General features: G+C 35.9%; 1 protein-coding gene across 3 annotated transcripts in view; it reads left to right on the top strand.

The window, feature by feature from the left end:
* The window catches only part of SPATA6 (spermatogenesis associated 6), a 148,044-nt gene that overhangs the window by 63,914 nt on the left and 70,062 nt on the right, over positions 1-14,068 (top strand). For all 3 annotated transcript variants that reach the window (XM_077779766.1, XM_077779764.1, XM_077779767.1), the window contains 3 exons: positions 4,356-4,436; positions 8,810-9,103; positions 13,423-13,510. In XM_077779766.1, the coding sequence (XP_077635892.1) occupies positions 4,356-4,436; positions 8,810-9,103; positions 13,423-13,510 (463 nt within the window). The remainder of the gene's footprint in view (positions 1-4,355; positions 4,437-8,809; positions 9,104-13,422; positions 13,511-14,068) is intronic.

Genomic DNA, 14,068 nt, shown 5'->3' with positions numbered 1-14,068 from the left:
TCTTGCTGCTTTATAGCAAAATATGAGAGGAGAGAGATAAACAAAAGAAAAGGCTGTTTAGCAAAAAGGAGTAGGAACTTACTGTTTCTGAGGACTCCCAGCTTTTCCCAATGGCAGATAATGCTAGAATAAAGGATTGACTTCTGCACAAAAATCATTCCAGGCACTTTTGGGAAATTGTGGTCTGATGGTGAAACCTTGGGTGTGACTATATAATCCTTCATTAAAGTCTCTTGGAAAGATCCAAGATGTTGTCTTAGAAGATAATTTAATCAAATATCAGTTTTTTTGAAGATGCTTAAGGGTAGTCTCAGCAGAAGCCCAGTAGAGAGAAGGACGCAGCTTTTGTCCAACAGAGTGAACTTCTGTAAGATTCATATGAGAACCAAACATGTTTTTAAAGAGCATTCTATTGTTAGAAACACCACCAGCTTGGTCTGAAATGCAGAGAGACCTCACAAAATGAAAATTGGAGCCCCAAAATTCTGTTGACTGGACTCACACTCAGAACACTGTGCAGCTCCAACACAGGGTCTACCTGTCTTTGAAAAGGAATGGTAATTTAAAGGATGGAAGCAAGAGCCTAGAGGAGCCCAGAGAATAGTTATTTCTGAGCAGGAACAGGACTAACCTTCTAATCAAGGAACTTCTAACATTTTCCTGGCTGAATTTTAGAATTTCTATGGACCAGTGATCCCTGTTTGCCTCATGTTTTCTCCCTTTTTGAATAAGAATGTAGTGATTATCCTGTGCCTGCCACACGTGTATACTTTGAGTATACGTGGGGGAAACACCGTGTCTCTCTAGTTCGCAAGTCTTCTAACTGTGAGGGATTATATTCTCAGAACTGCCCTTAAAGAACCACAGCTGAGGAGACTGACTTTGATGCCAACATCCTGGATTTCAAGCTGAAGTTGTAAAAGGATGAAACTTTTCTTCTTTGCTTTGCTTTCTTTCTTTCCCTTTTCTTTCTTCTTTGTAGGGCATGAGTTTAGTTTACACAAGAAAGGAGTATAAGTAGGGTAGACTGTGGTGGTTTTAAAATATGTCCACACGGGGTGCCTGGGTGGTGTCTGACTTCAGCTCAAGTCATGATCTCATGGTTTGTGGTTTCGAGCCCCACGTCAGGCTCTGTGCTGACAGCTCAGAGCCTTGGAACTTGCTTCGAGTTCTGTGTCTCCTTCCCTCTCTGCCCCTCCCCTTCTCGCACTCTGTCTCTCTCTCTCAAAAAGAAATAAAAACATTAAAAATGAAATAAGGGGCACCTGCGTGGCTTAGTTGGTTAAGTGTCCAACTTTGGCTTAGGTCATTATCTCCCCATTTGTGAATTCGAGCCCCACACTTCTGACCCTGTATCTCTGCCCCTCCCCCACTCACTCTCTGTCTCTCTCTCCCAAAAATAAACATTAAAAAAATTTTAAGAAATGAAATAAAATATGTCCACAAAATGTTTGATATTCTTTTGCTGAAAAGGAAATGTAACTCCTTTGTCGTGAGTGTGGATTGTTCTTCAGGACTGTAATGAATAGAATGTGATAGATGTGATGGTCTTAGGAGAATAGGACATAATGATGATTGTGGCTTCCTCCTTGTTTTACTTTGGGAGAACTAAGCTGCCATGTCGTGAGGACACTCAAGATGTTTATGTGTTGAGCACCTGGGTCTTCTTGCTAAAAGCTAGCAAGGCCTCCAGCCAACAGCTGAGTGAATGAGCCTTCTTAGGAAGCAGATGATCCTCCTACCCCAGGCAAACTTTCAGATGACAGCAGCCCCAACAACATCTTGACTGCAGTCTCGAGACATTTTGAGCCAGAACCACCCAATTCAGCTTCTGCAAGATTCCTGACCCATAGAAACTATGTGACATAGGGGCGCCTGGGTGGCTTAGTCGGTTAAGTGTCTGACCTTCGCTTAGGTCATGATCTTGCGGTTCGTGGGTTCGAGCCCCGTGTCGGACTCTGTGCTGACTGCCAGATCAGAGCCTGGAGCCTATTTCAGAGTCTGTGTCTCCCTCTCTCTCTGACCCTCCCCTGCTCATGCTGTCTCTCTCTCTCTCTCTCCTAGAAATAAATAAAAATATTTAAAAAAAAGAAACTATGTGACATAATAAGCATTTATGTTTGTTATAAACTGCTAAGTAATATGCTATATAACAATAGATAACTAACACATAGGCATGGTGGACATCATTATTAAAAGATGATTGCAGAAAAACAATCATTTGGTTAATTCTTAGGCAACTCATGTTTACCTTTTCTATAATGTGTGATTACTTGAAATTCTCAAGTTCGTAGGTCAAAGGCTGGGTTTGTAGAGGACAAGTATCTGACTTCTATATGAGAATGAAGTTGCACTGGGTATACACAATATCTTTTAATGTTTTGGTGAAAGTGTGATTTGTGTGCTTCCAAATGTTTCCACAGGTACTTTGTGACTCTTCCTTTGATTATACCATTTGTCTCCACTTGTTTCAAAACAGTGTTCAAGCTGATGTTTGAAATGTTCCAAGAAATAGAAGCCAGATTCATTCATAGATCTGAGTGTAACTCATACATTGTGGGAAGAAATGTTGGAGGATTGGTAGAGACTTATCTCTGTTCTGTTTTCAAGAACTGCATATCTAGAAGGTGTAATTTTTTTTAACATGAGACTGTCCAAAGTATTTCTTTCTTTTTTAATTTTTTTAAAATTAAAAAAAAATTTTTAATAGTTTATTGTCAGGATGGTTGGTTTTCCAGTGCTTATTCCCACAAGTGCCCTCCTCCATACCCATCACCCCCCTTCCTCTCCCCCCACCCTATCTGCTCTCAGTTTGTTCTCAGCATTCAAGAGTCTCTCATGGTTTGCCTCCCTCCTTCTCCCCCACTATTTTTCCCTTTCTTCTCCCCCATGGTCCTCCATTAAGTTCCTCCTAATCCTCCTATACATGCAAACATATGGTATTTGTCCTTCTCTGCCTAACTTATTTCACTCAGCATAACACCCTCAAGTTCCATCCATGTTGCTACACATGGCCAGATTTCATTCTTTCTCATTGCCGTGTAGAACTCCATTGTATAGATAAACCACATCTTCTTGATCCATTTATCAGTTTATGGATGCTTAGGCTCTTTCCATGTTTTGGCTATTGTAGAGAGTGCTCCTATGAACATTGGGGTCCATGTGCCCCTATGCAACAGCACTCCTGTATCCCTTGGGTAAATTCCTAGCAGTGCCATTGCTGGGTCATAGGGGAGTTCTATTGTCAATTTTTTGAAGAACCTCCATACTGTTTTCCAGAGGGGCTGCACCAGTTTACATTCCCACCAACAGTGTAGGAGGGTGCCCATTTCTCCACATCCTTGCCAGCATCTAGAGTCTCCTGATTTGTTCATTTTAGCCACTCTGACTGGCGTGAGGTGGTATGGCAAGGGAATCAAGAGCAAAAATGAACTATTGGGACCTCATCAAGATTAAAAGCTTCTGCACGGCAAAGGAAACAATCCATAAAACTAATAGACACCTGATGGAATGGGAAAAGGTAGTTGAAAATGACATATCAGATAAAGGGCTAGTATCCAAAATCTATAAGGAACTCACCAAACTCCACATCCGAAAAACAAAACAATCCAGTGAAGAGATGGGCAGAAGACATGAACAGACACTTCTCCAAAGAGGACATCCAGATGGCCAACAGACACATGAAACGAAGCTCAGCATCCCTCCTCATCAGGGAAATACAAATTTCTTTCTTTTTTTTAAATTTATTTTGAAAAGAGAGGGAGAGAGCACAAGCAGGAGGAGGAGGAGGAAGGAGGAGCAGAGAGACAGAGGGGAGAGAGAATCCTAAGCATTGCAAGCTAATAGCCCAGAGCCCCAATGTGGGGCTCGATCTCTTGAACAGTGAGCCGAAATCAAGAGTCAGAGTCAGACACTTAACCAACTAAGCCACCTAGGCACCACCAAAGTATTTCTTGATTGTGTGGTTAAGTATGCCTTAATTTGTAAAAGTAAAAAGAGCTCTCAAATCCATTAAGTGTTTTTATATATTTCTGACTTTAATATTTTTAATATTATTGTATCATAGGTTAAAAATCTTAGAATAATTTGACATGGAAATACTGGAAAATGGAAAAAAAATATTACGTTTTACATAAAGGTAATATAATCACTTGTAAGGGAATCATCAGCAAACTGTTTCTTGCTAACGTTTAGTATCACTGTGTTGTCTTTATTTTTAATAGGAAGTTCAAACTAACAAATGAAATGGCTAAATCTTGACAGGTGTTTGTTACTTCAGGTCATAGTTTTATCACTAATAATTATATTTTTTCTGAAATAATTAATAATACCTTTTTTTTTCTTTTTTCCCTCAGGGAATTGCTCCAAAGCTGGAATTTTCTACAACCTCAGTGATTACTGAATGTCTGATAAGCTCAAGGAAGTGCCGCACTCAGGTTCAATCATTTATTTAAAGTATTTAATGGCTTAACTTACTTGTTCATACTTACGGGCATTTGGAGAGAATTATCTTTTATTTTGTCTGTAGTTCGCTTCATTTTCTTGGGTCAGTCTGGAGTTTAAGCAAAAACAGTTATTAAAGGTATTTAGCAGTTCAGTTGCATCTTAAATGTGAGAGTGAAGAGTTTGGTACACATGATAGACAGTGCCATGATGCTATTAGTATTATTTTGTAATGCCATGAGCCTTTTTTTTTTTTAAATGCATAGAAATCAGTCTGCCAGAAACATGGTGAGATCAAGAAGTCTCACAGAGAACTAGATGGGAGGCTTCTATAAATCTTATAGGGAGTTACAGGTGACTGCAAGAAATTCAGAGGATTCTTTTTAGCAAATGTGACCAGAGGTTTTCATGCGGGGATATTGGTGTTTAGTGAGTATGGTTTCCTGAGTGTCTCTCATTCCTTAAATGACTCTTGCTTAGTTTGGCAGCCATCCTGATGCTATCAGACTAAGGGAAGCTTGGACACTTCAACCCAAGTACCTTCTATACTTGTAAAAAGTGCCTTTACTAAACTGAGATATATGGGCCTAATATTTCATTCTGGTCTAACTTTTCATTGAGTCACCAGGATCATCTTACTGCCTTGTCCGTAAATTATCTAACAATGTCCAGGCATCACTCAGCTGCAATTGCATTATGGTCACGTAACAATGAGCAGCCTATGATGAGGAGCCAGGAGCATATAAAGCCCTGAGGACACAAACAAGGCAGGACTGGGCCCATGATGGAAAGAGTGGAGTGTTAATTTACTGTACCCTTGGTTTTGGAGTAAATTTTCTAAGGATGATAACTGTGATGTAAGCTAAGAAGGTAAAGCATGATTATATAACATTATCAAGGGCATCATTCTTACGTTGTTTGACAAGATACATAGTATGCCAGTCTGTCTATAGTTACTTGTCTTTGAAATGCAAGCTGAAGTGCAGCTATTAGAGATCTAACAACCTATGCTTGGCAAATGCAGAAATGTTACTGACTTGTTTTGAGATACGTACTGTGCATATTTATAAATTGTTAAAAATGTTTTACCCTGGGGCGCCTGGGTGGCTTAGTCGGTTAAGCGTCTGACTTTCGCTTAGGTCATGATCTCGCGGTTCGTGGGTTCAAGTCCCACGTCGGGCTCTGGGCTGACTGCCAGCTCAGAGCCTGGAACCTGTTTCAGACCCTCTCTCTCTGACCCTCCCCTGCTCACGCTGTCTCTCTCTCTCCTAGAAATAAATAAAAATATTAAAAAAAAATGTTTTACCCTGACGCAGACAAATGTTTTCTCTCCTCATTGGGGTATGCCCTTCTGGTGGGTGGGTAGAGAAGTATGAAGTATGGCCTATGCACAGAAAAGTACACCTGCTCTGAGTGTACAGCTTGGTGGAAGAGTCCTTTCTAAACGTAAAATTATCCCCCCATTAGTACTTTCATCAGACTTAGGAATTAACATTTTCCTCTGTAAAGTTTTGGGAAGACTCATTTCTTTTTTTAACTTGCTATTTCAGTGTTATTTATTGAACAGATAAATAGGATAGGCTTCAGTGTCAGACAGTGTTTAAGAAAATATGCCTAGAATCAGACAGATCTGGGTTCAAATTCCTCATCGGCTGCCTTAAATATTAAATTAGAGAATATATGCGGTGTGTCTGTCATGTAACATATAATTAATTTGGTGGCTGCTACTAAAGTTTGTTTTAAAGATAATTGGGAGAGAAGACAATAGCTAAAATACAAGATCGATAACATTATCTGGTAGGCACAACAGAGTATATACTTACACATTAAAATTTTGATTGTTAACAGCCAGAATTTTAAAATTAAATAATTTTAAAATTAAAAATTTAACAGGTATGAAAGCAGCATTTTCAGGTTCAAACATAAGAATAAGACAAACCATTTTGGTTTTTAAGAGAGAGAATAGTGAAAGAAACTATAAAATTAAGCTTACAAATATAATGACCTCTATTCCTTGTGGTACATTATTTTCAAATTGATGTTGTGTCACCAATTGAATGGATTGAAAAAAATTAAGCATATTATTGTGATTTTCTGAAATAAAACTAGTTTTCTACTTATACTTTTTACCTACTAAAAGTAGAATTTATTGTGAATTAGTTAAACGTCAGTAGTAGTTTTGTTAATATGTGTGTTTGTCTGCTATATCAGGTTGTTTTTGTTGTGTAAAAAGCAACAGTAATTTAGTGGCTTAAAATAAAATGTTTCTGTGGGTTGGTTGGGTGGTTCTTTTGGTTTGAACTGGCGAGGCTGGGGCTGAATGATCTAGGATAGCTTCACTCATGTCTGGCAGTTGGCTGAGTTCTTGGTCTGGGAAGGACTTTATATTTCTGGAATATAATTGGCTTGATTTTAGCTGGGATGGTGGCCACAAGACTTTCATCATCGAGTAACCTAATTTTGGCTCATTCACATGGAGGCAGGAGAGTTGTCAAAAAGGAGTAAAAGACAATAGCACTTTTCAAGACACTCCTTATGTCTCACGCTATTATCCTGTTGGCCAGAGGGATCCATTGTGTTAACAGCATATAACAGCCCTTATTTTCAGTTTTAGTGGGTAGGAACAGGATGCATTAAGAATTGGATAGAGTTAGCATGTACCTGTACTAGATATACCATAGTTTATAACTGCCTCTGCTAGTATTCAACATTCAAAAACTGTAACAAAGAAAGAAGATTGGGTTAGTTATTTTAGGTTTGGTATAATCAAAGGAACTTCATAGCACTATTGAAATAGATGATTATGTGTTCATCTGGGTCTGGAGGTAAGAGATATTAAAAATGTGTGAAAGTTTGAAGAAAAAGAGTCCAGGGAGTGAGGAGTTAGGAGGGCAAGTAGCAGATTCAGTGAGAATAAAAGAAGTACAATGAGGAAAAGTAGTTTTGTTCAGCAAGGGATTTTCAGAGTTTGGGATGCAATGGATCTGCCTAATGATGAAATCTAAGATTAGGTGAGTAAAGGTAATTAAAGCTGAGAAATAGAAGTCTGAGTCCAAGGTCTTGGAAATCTTGACTGCTTGAACATTTTATTAAACCTCAAAGGTCCTTGTTTGTGCTAACATTCCTGCTTCTGTGCATCAGTGTGATGTCATAGAGATGGATGAAATGTGATAGGGTAGAAAAATTCTGAATGACTTGTTGAGGTCATTGAACAAGGTGGGAGAAGGTCTGGGAACATATCAATAGCTGCAGAAGGAAGATGAGGAAATAATCAGATGGTGCTGGTTTGTATGAAACTCAGGGACTCATTTTTCCAATTGGGAAAATATTTTTTCCCTGTTTATCTACTTTTTAAAAATGCTTGACTCTTTTCCCTTCTATGTCACATTTGTATTTTATTAGAATAGATACCTTTAGTGAGTAGAGAAGGAAAGGGTTGAGAAAGTAGAGAGGAAAGTAGGATTGATAGGTTTTTTAAATGATTAAAGTTAGAAATACAAAGATTCTCTAACTGTCCATTTTCTGTAATATTGGAAATCTTATAATTTTAGATAATGAGTCAGGAGGTCTTCTGTTTTTTACTAGTAACCCAAATTTTAAGGAACTTATAAGACAGAGACTAAATAAAATGTTATCCTAATAATGCAAAAAAGTTTGGAAATATAACATTTGTTTTTAAAAATTTTAGACTACTAACCAGTTTTACTAGCAGAATACTATTCATTAGAATTTATATGTGTCTTTCATGTCTTTTCACCTTTATAAAAATATGGAACCAGAATTAAGATGGAATGGCTATTGGTCATTGAATTGTAAAGGTTTGGTTTGAAAGAGATCTTAAAATCCTAATAAGTAATACATTTCATGAAAACATGTATAAAACTCTTTTCCAGATGTTTACATATGCATATAATCATAGCAGTATAAATGAAACTTATTTTATGTTTTCTCCATAAAGATTTCATAAGCAACTAATTAGCCATGTGTATTTGTAACATCACTAAAGAGGTCCTCTTAAACTATATAGCCAATTACTTGGATACTTTTAATTATAAATGATAAGCCAATGCTTACATTAATTTTTTAGTATATTAAAAACTAATTTTTCTGACCTTGTTTCTTAGATTTTTCAATGATTAAATATTGGGCTTGTTAGACTTAATACCATATACCTGATTAACTACTAGACAAAGAGCTATCTAGGATACATAGGAAAGACTAATCTAGTTGGCTTTGATAGATTATTTGGGCCTTAAATTAATTAAAAAAATTTTTTCCTACCTGTAGCTTATATATAGATAGATATATCTACATATATTTCTAAATATGCCTTCTGCCTAAGTTAACTTTTATTTTGTATGTTTAGGATAAATTTATTTACCATACGGCTCCAGTTGAAAAATCACACGGCAGACTGCAAAGCAGAACATCAAGATCACAGAAGAAAAAATCCAAGTCACCTGAGAGAAATAAATACTGCATAAATGCAAAAAACTACGAACAGCCTACAATTTCTTCAAAATCACACTCTCCATCTCCCTACACAAAAAGACGCATGTGTGAGCTATCTGAAGACACCAGGCGGCGGCTGGCCCATTTAAATCTGGGACCCTATGAATTCAAAAAAGAAACAGATAAACCTCCATTTGTGATTAGACATGTATGTGTTCTCTTAAACATTTCCATTTGAAACTGATCTAATCTATTCTTTCATTAAAATATTATTCTTGAAACTTCTTTCACTTCTAGCTTCTATTAATAATTTTCTTTCCTGAACTGTTAGCCTAACAATCTAAAATGGAAAATTAGCTTAGAGTAAAAGAACATTCTTTTGTCAGTCTTTAAACCTGACAGAGATCAAGTTCCATTATGAATGCCTTGGTAAGTCTTTTAAGTACCCATTTGCTTGCTTCTTATACACTGGACAGTGTAATAACTCTACAAATTGAACTTAGGTGTAATTGACATTAGGGCTAAAATGGCAGAGGAGGGTATTAAAAGAAGACCAACTTTTCTTTATGAAAAAGAGGACTCCCCTTTTCTAGCCTTTTTGAAAATTATAATGGAAAGTAGTTTCCTTTGAAATTATGTTCCTTGGTTAAATCGTATATAATGGATCTTTGAAGCAAACCATTATTTGATGGGGATGAGAAGGCCTTTGAAAGTGAAGAGAGTTAACTTAGGGTTGTATAGTTCTAATCTTTCCATACAGAAGCCTGCTTTTGATATGGTTGAAGCTTAGAACTTGTGTTCATGTGATAGACTGGTTAATTTTAAGGGTCTGTAATATTTCAGAATATGTAATAAAGGACTTTCTTAGAATTCTCATAGTTTCTTGAATTTTTGCAAAGAATTTTTATCTTAAAAGTATTTCTTTAACAAAACCTTCCAAATCAATAAAAATTACTCATAAATATATGTAATAATAATAGTGAACATTAAGTTTTAAGTGCCTGTAGAAGCAAAATGACTTTTGGGATTATCTATATAAAGTTATTTCTTTTCTTTAAAAATGTTTATTTATTAATTTTTGAGAGAGACAGAGAGAGCCAGTGAATAGGGGAAGGGCAGGAGGGGAAGGGCAGGGAGGGAGAGGGAGGAAGAGAAAAGGGAGAGTCCCTAGCAACCTCTGCACTATGAGCATAGAGTCTGATGCCGGGCTCGAACTCATGAATTGTGAGGTCATGACCTGAGCCAAAGTCAAGAGTTGTATGCTTATCCGACTGAGCCACCTCGTTGTGCCTAAAGTTATTTCTGACTTTATGCCTAAATCATTTTTTCTAAATTCTAATATGTAAATATAAATGTAAACATGTAAATATGCTCCTTTGATGGGCTAATGGGTTTTTAGAAAATACACCACCTGAAAGGTTAGATTTTTTTGTGTGATGTCTAAAAAAAATATTAGGTGAATTACATTTAAGGAACATTTCTTTCCACTTTTATATTTTGACTATGAGTCCTTTATTTTTTCAAACTAGTGTAACAGATTTTTTTAATTGTAAAAAGAAAACTTACAATGGCTACTTTTAAATGCTAATATTTTATTGAGATTATTATGATTATTTTGTCTTATTTCTATAGAATTTGTTTATAGGTTCTGGTCACATTTTTTGTTGTTTTTTTGAGCCATATCCAGATACGATTTATTTGCTTGTTTGATAGCAGTTTCAGAAAACCTTTAATTTTATGACTAGTTACAGTTGTAAATTAAGTTGAAAAGAAAGGATATATTAAATTCTAACCTGCAGGAATAGTAGCATTTTAATTAAAATGCCTATGTGTAAAGATATAACCAGTAATATTTATTGGGAGTTAGCCACAAAACAAAATTGTTTAGAGAAATAACTGCTCTTAAAATGCTTACTAAATTATTGTTTTTCACATCAGTGTTCAAAATGGAATAATCCTAATCCTGTTCAGTATAAACTTTAATGTTTTTATTTAAGAGATTTCCCTTGCAGATTTTCAATGCACAGGAAAAAAATGTGTACTCCTAGCCTACAGTTAGAAAGTTGCTTATGTTATTACATAAGAAACTGGATTTTTCCAATTGTATTTGCACAGAAATGTCCCCCCCCATAATTATTTATGATTTTAAAAGCACTTAACAGGGGTGCCTGGGTGGCTCAGTCAGTTAAGCATCTGACTTCGATTCAGGCCATGATCTTACGGTCCGTGGGTTTGAGCCCTGCAGGTGGACAGCTCAGAGCCTGGAGCCTGCTTCAGATTCTGTCTCTCCCTCTCTCTCTGCCCCTCCCCTGCTCACACTCTGTCTCTGCCTCTGTCTCTCTCTCAAAAATAAATAAAACATTAAAATAAACAAATGAGTAAATAAATAGAAGTATTTAACAAATTGATGACATTTTAATTTCATACATGCACATGTAAAAAGTTAAGACTTTTAGGAAAGACATTCTAGTTTTACATGCCTTGTATGAAAAACAGTCATAAAGAGTAAGGGGCAGTTTCAAGAAAGCAAACAACATGCCCCCAAACAAACTGGAACGACCATTCCAGAAAAATTACACGGAATTATTTTCTTTTTTGTTTATACAGAATAGGATCTTTTTTTCCTATCATGTAAAATACTTGTAACATAAAATTTACCATTTCAACCATTTGAAAGTATATAATTCAGTGACACATTCATATTGTGCAACTGTCACTACTATCTAGTTGCAGAATGTTTTCATCCTCCTGAACAGAAACCCTGGACTCACGAAGCATTCACTCACCCCCTCTCCCTTTCCTCAGCCACTGGCAACCACCAATCTACTTTCTATGTGGATTTTCCTCTTCTGCCATTTCACCCAAGTGGAATCACACAAAATGTAGACTTTTCTGTCTGCCTTTTTCCATTGAGCATAGTGTTTTCGAGTTTCATTAATGGTATAGCATGTATCAGTACTTGATCCGTTTTTGGTTGACTAATATTTCATTGTATGGACACATCCCACATTTTGTTTATCCATTCTTCTGTTGATAGATGGACTTTTTTCACCTTTGGGTTATGTGAGTAGTGCTTCTATGCATGTTAATACACAAGTTTCCATTTGAGTACCTGTTTTAGTGCTGCTTGTTTCAATATCTAGGAGTAGAATCACTGGGTCACTGGTATGTGGTATACATGTTTCTAGCTTGGTGAGAAATTGTCAAACTGTTTTCCACAGTGGTGGTCGCATTTTATATCATCCCCAGCAATGTTTCAGGCTTCACTTTATCTACCTTCTCACTAACACTTATTTTTGTTTTGTTTTCTTTGTATTATAGCCATCTTAGGGGGTATGGAGTTATCTCTCATTGTGGGTTTCTTTTTTTCCCTATTGTGGTTTTGATTTGCATTTCCTTAATAAGTAATGATGTTGAGCATCTTTTCATGTGCTTGTTGGGCATTTCCATATTCCCTTTGGAGAAATGTTCATTCAAGTTCTTTCTCTACTTTTAATTGGGTTGTTTATTTTTTGTTGTTGTTGAATTGTCAAGTGTCTTTATATAGTTGGGATTCTAGATCTTTATCAGGTATAATCTATAAATACTTTTCTCATTCTGTGGCTTGTCTTTTCACTCTCCTTTTTTAAAAATTTAGTTTTTAAATTATGGTAAAATATACACAATATAAAGTTTACCATTTTAATCCATTTTAAGTGAATAGCTCAGTGGCGTTAAGTATGTTTACATCATGAAGTAGTAGATCTCACTCTGATTTTGATTTGCATTTCCCTAATGATTAGTGATATTGAACATTTTTTCTTGTGCTTTATTGGTCATTGTATATCTTTTGGAGAAATGTGTATTTAAGTTCTTTGCTTGCTTTTTAACTCAGGGTCTTTTTTTAAGTTGTAGAAGTTTCTTTATATATTTTGGATATTAATGCCTTAACATAATTATTTGCAAAATTATTTTTATTCCATGGGTTGCTTTTCACTTTCTTAATATTGTCCTTTTATGTACAAAATTTTTAATTTTGATGAATAGATCTACTCTTTTTATCATTATATAATTTTGACTTTTTTATTTCTCATTAGAAAACATGCTTAACTGTTGTTAAGTGTAGGCTGTGAGGCACACAGCATGTTGGTCTCTGAACACAGCCAAACAATGGCAGTGTTTGAATTCAACATCTATATAAGTAGCAAATGGCTAAATTTGCTTTTTTAAATGTGGCGAAATAGATACCTCTTTTTGTAACTTTGTAATGGAAAGCCACCTAGGTAATAGACATTTTAACTATAAATCTGTTCATTTGAAAGTAGACTCAACATATAATTAAACATTTCTGAAGTTTAATTTCAATTTTGTTTAAACATGAACAGCAAAAATGCTTAACTGACCTCTGGCTTTGGAATATGCCTGAACCGTAATAGGCACTATCACATCAACCTGAAGACTACAGTCTACGTACTTGTTGATTTTCTGGTGCCAGGAGACTGAAAGAACATTTAAGTTCTTTTTGACTTTGTTAAATCCTTCTTCTAGGTTGACCCTCCAAGTCCCAGGGCTGATGCTTTATTTGGATCTTCTGGCAGAGACTGTGAAAGAGATGGATGGTCTAGGATGCACAATGGTAAGCTAGAAGTTATTTCTCTTCATTGCTTTACTTGCCTTGGCTACAGTTAAGCCTTTAGCTTGGCATCAATGAATAAAAGTAGAATCTTTGCTGTATCATTAGGTAATAAGGCATAGTGCTACTTTTTACAACTTGGGGGACACCCATATAGGTACTCTAAAAATAATAGAATTTTTGTGCTGCTATAAACTAATCTCCTTCTTTGAGATTCGACATACAGAGTAGCATATTAAAGACTTAATACCTTCTAGTGGAAAAAAACAACAACTTGATTTTGTTTTGCTCAACAGTTTCTAAATTTATTTGACTGTGGAACTATTTTCTTACCTTAACATATACTCCTTAGTCTGTGGAAAAGATTTGGGAAGGACCATAGTAAAAAGTTCAAAGATATGGGTTTTGGACACATAATTACACACATATTTGAATACTTGCTCTGTTGCTTATTTATAAATTGCACATTCTTGAACAAATCATTTTAACTACTTTGATCATCAGTATATTAAAGAATGAAGATAACAGAGTAAATGTGACCATGTATAATGTTCTAGCACA

This window comes from Crocuta crocuta, unplaced genomic scaffold, assembly GCF_008692635.1.
Source record: "Crocuta crocuta isolate KB4526 unplaced genomic scaffold, BGI_CrCroc_1.0 scaffold168, whole genome shotgun sequence".
NCBI lineage: Eukaryota > Metazoa > Chordata > Mammalia > Carnivora > Hyaenidae > Crocuta > Crocuta crocuta.
The sequence above is the reverse complement of the archived record's forward strand: the minus strand, read 5'-3'. Positions and strand labels throughout refer to the sequence as shown.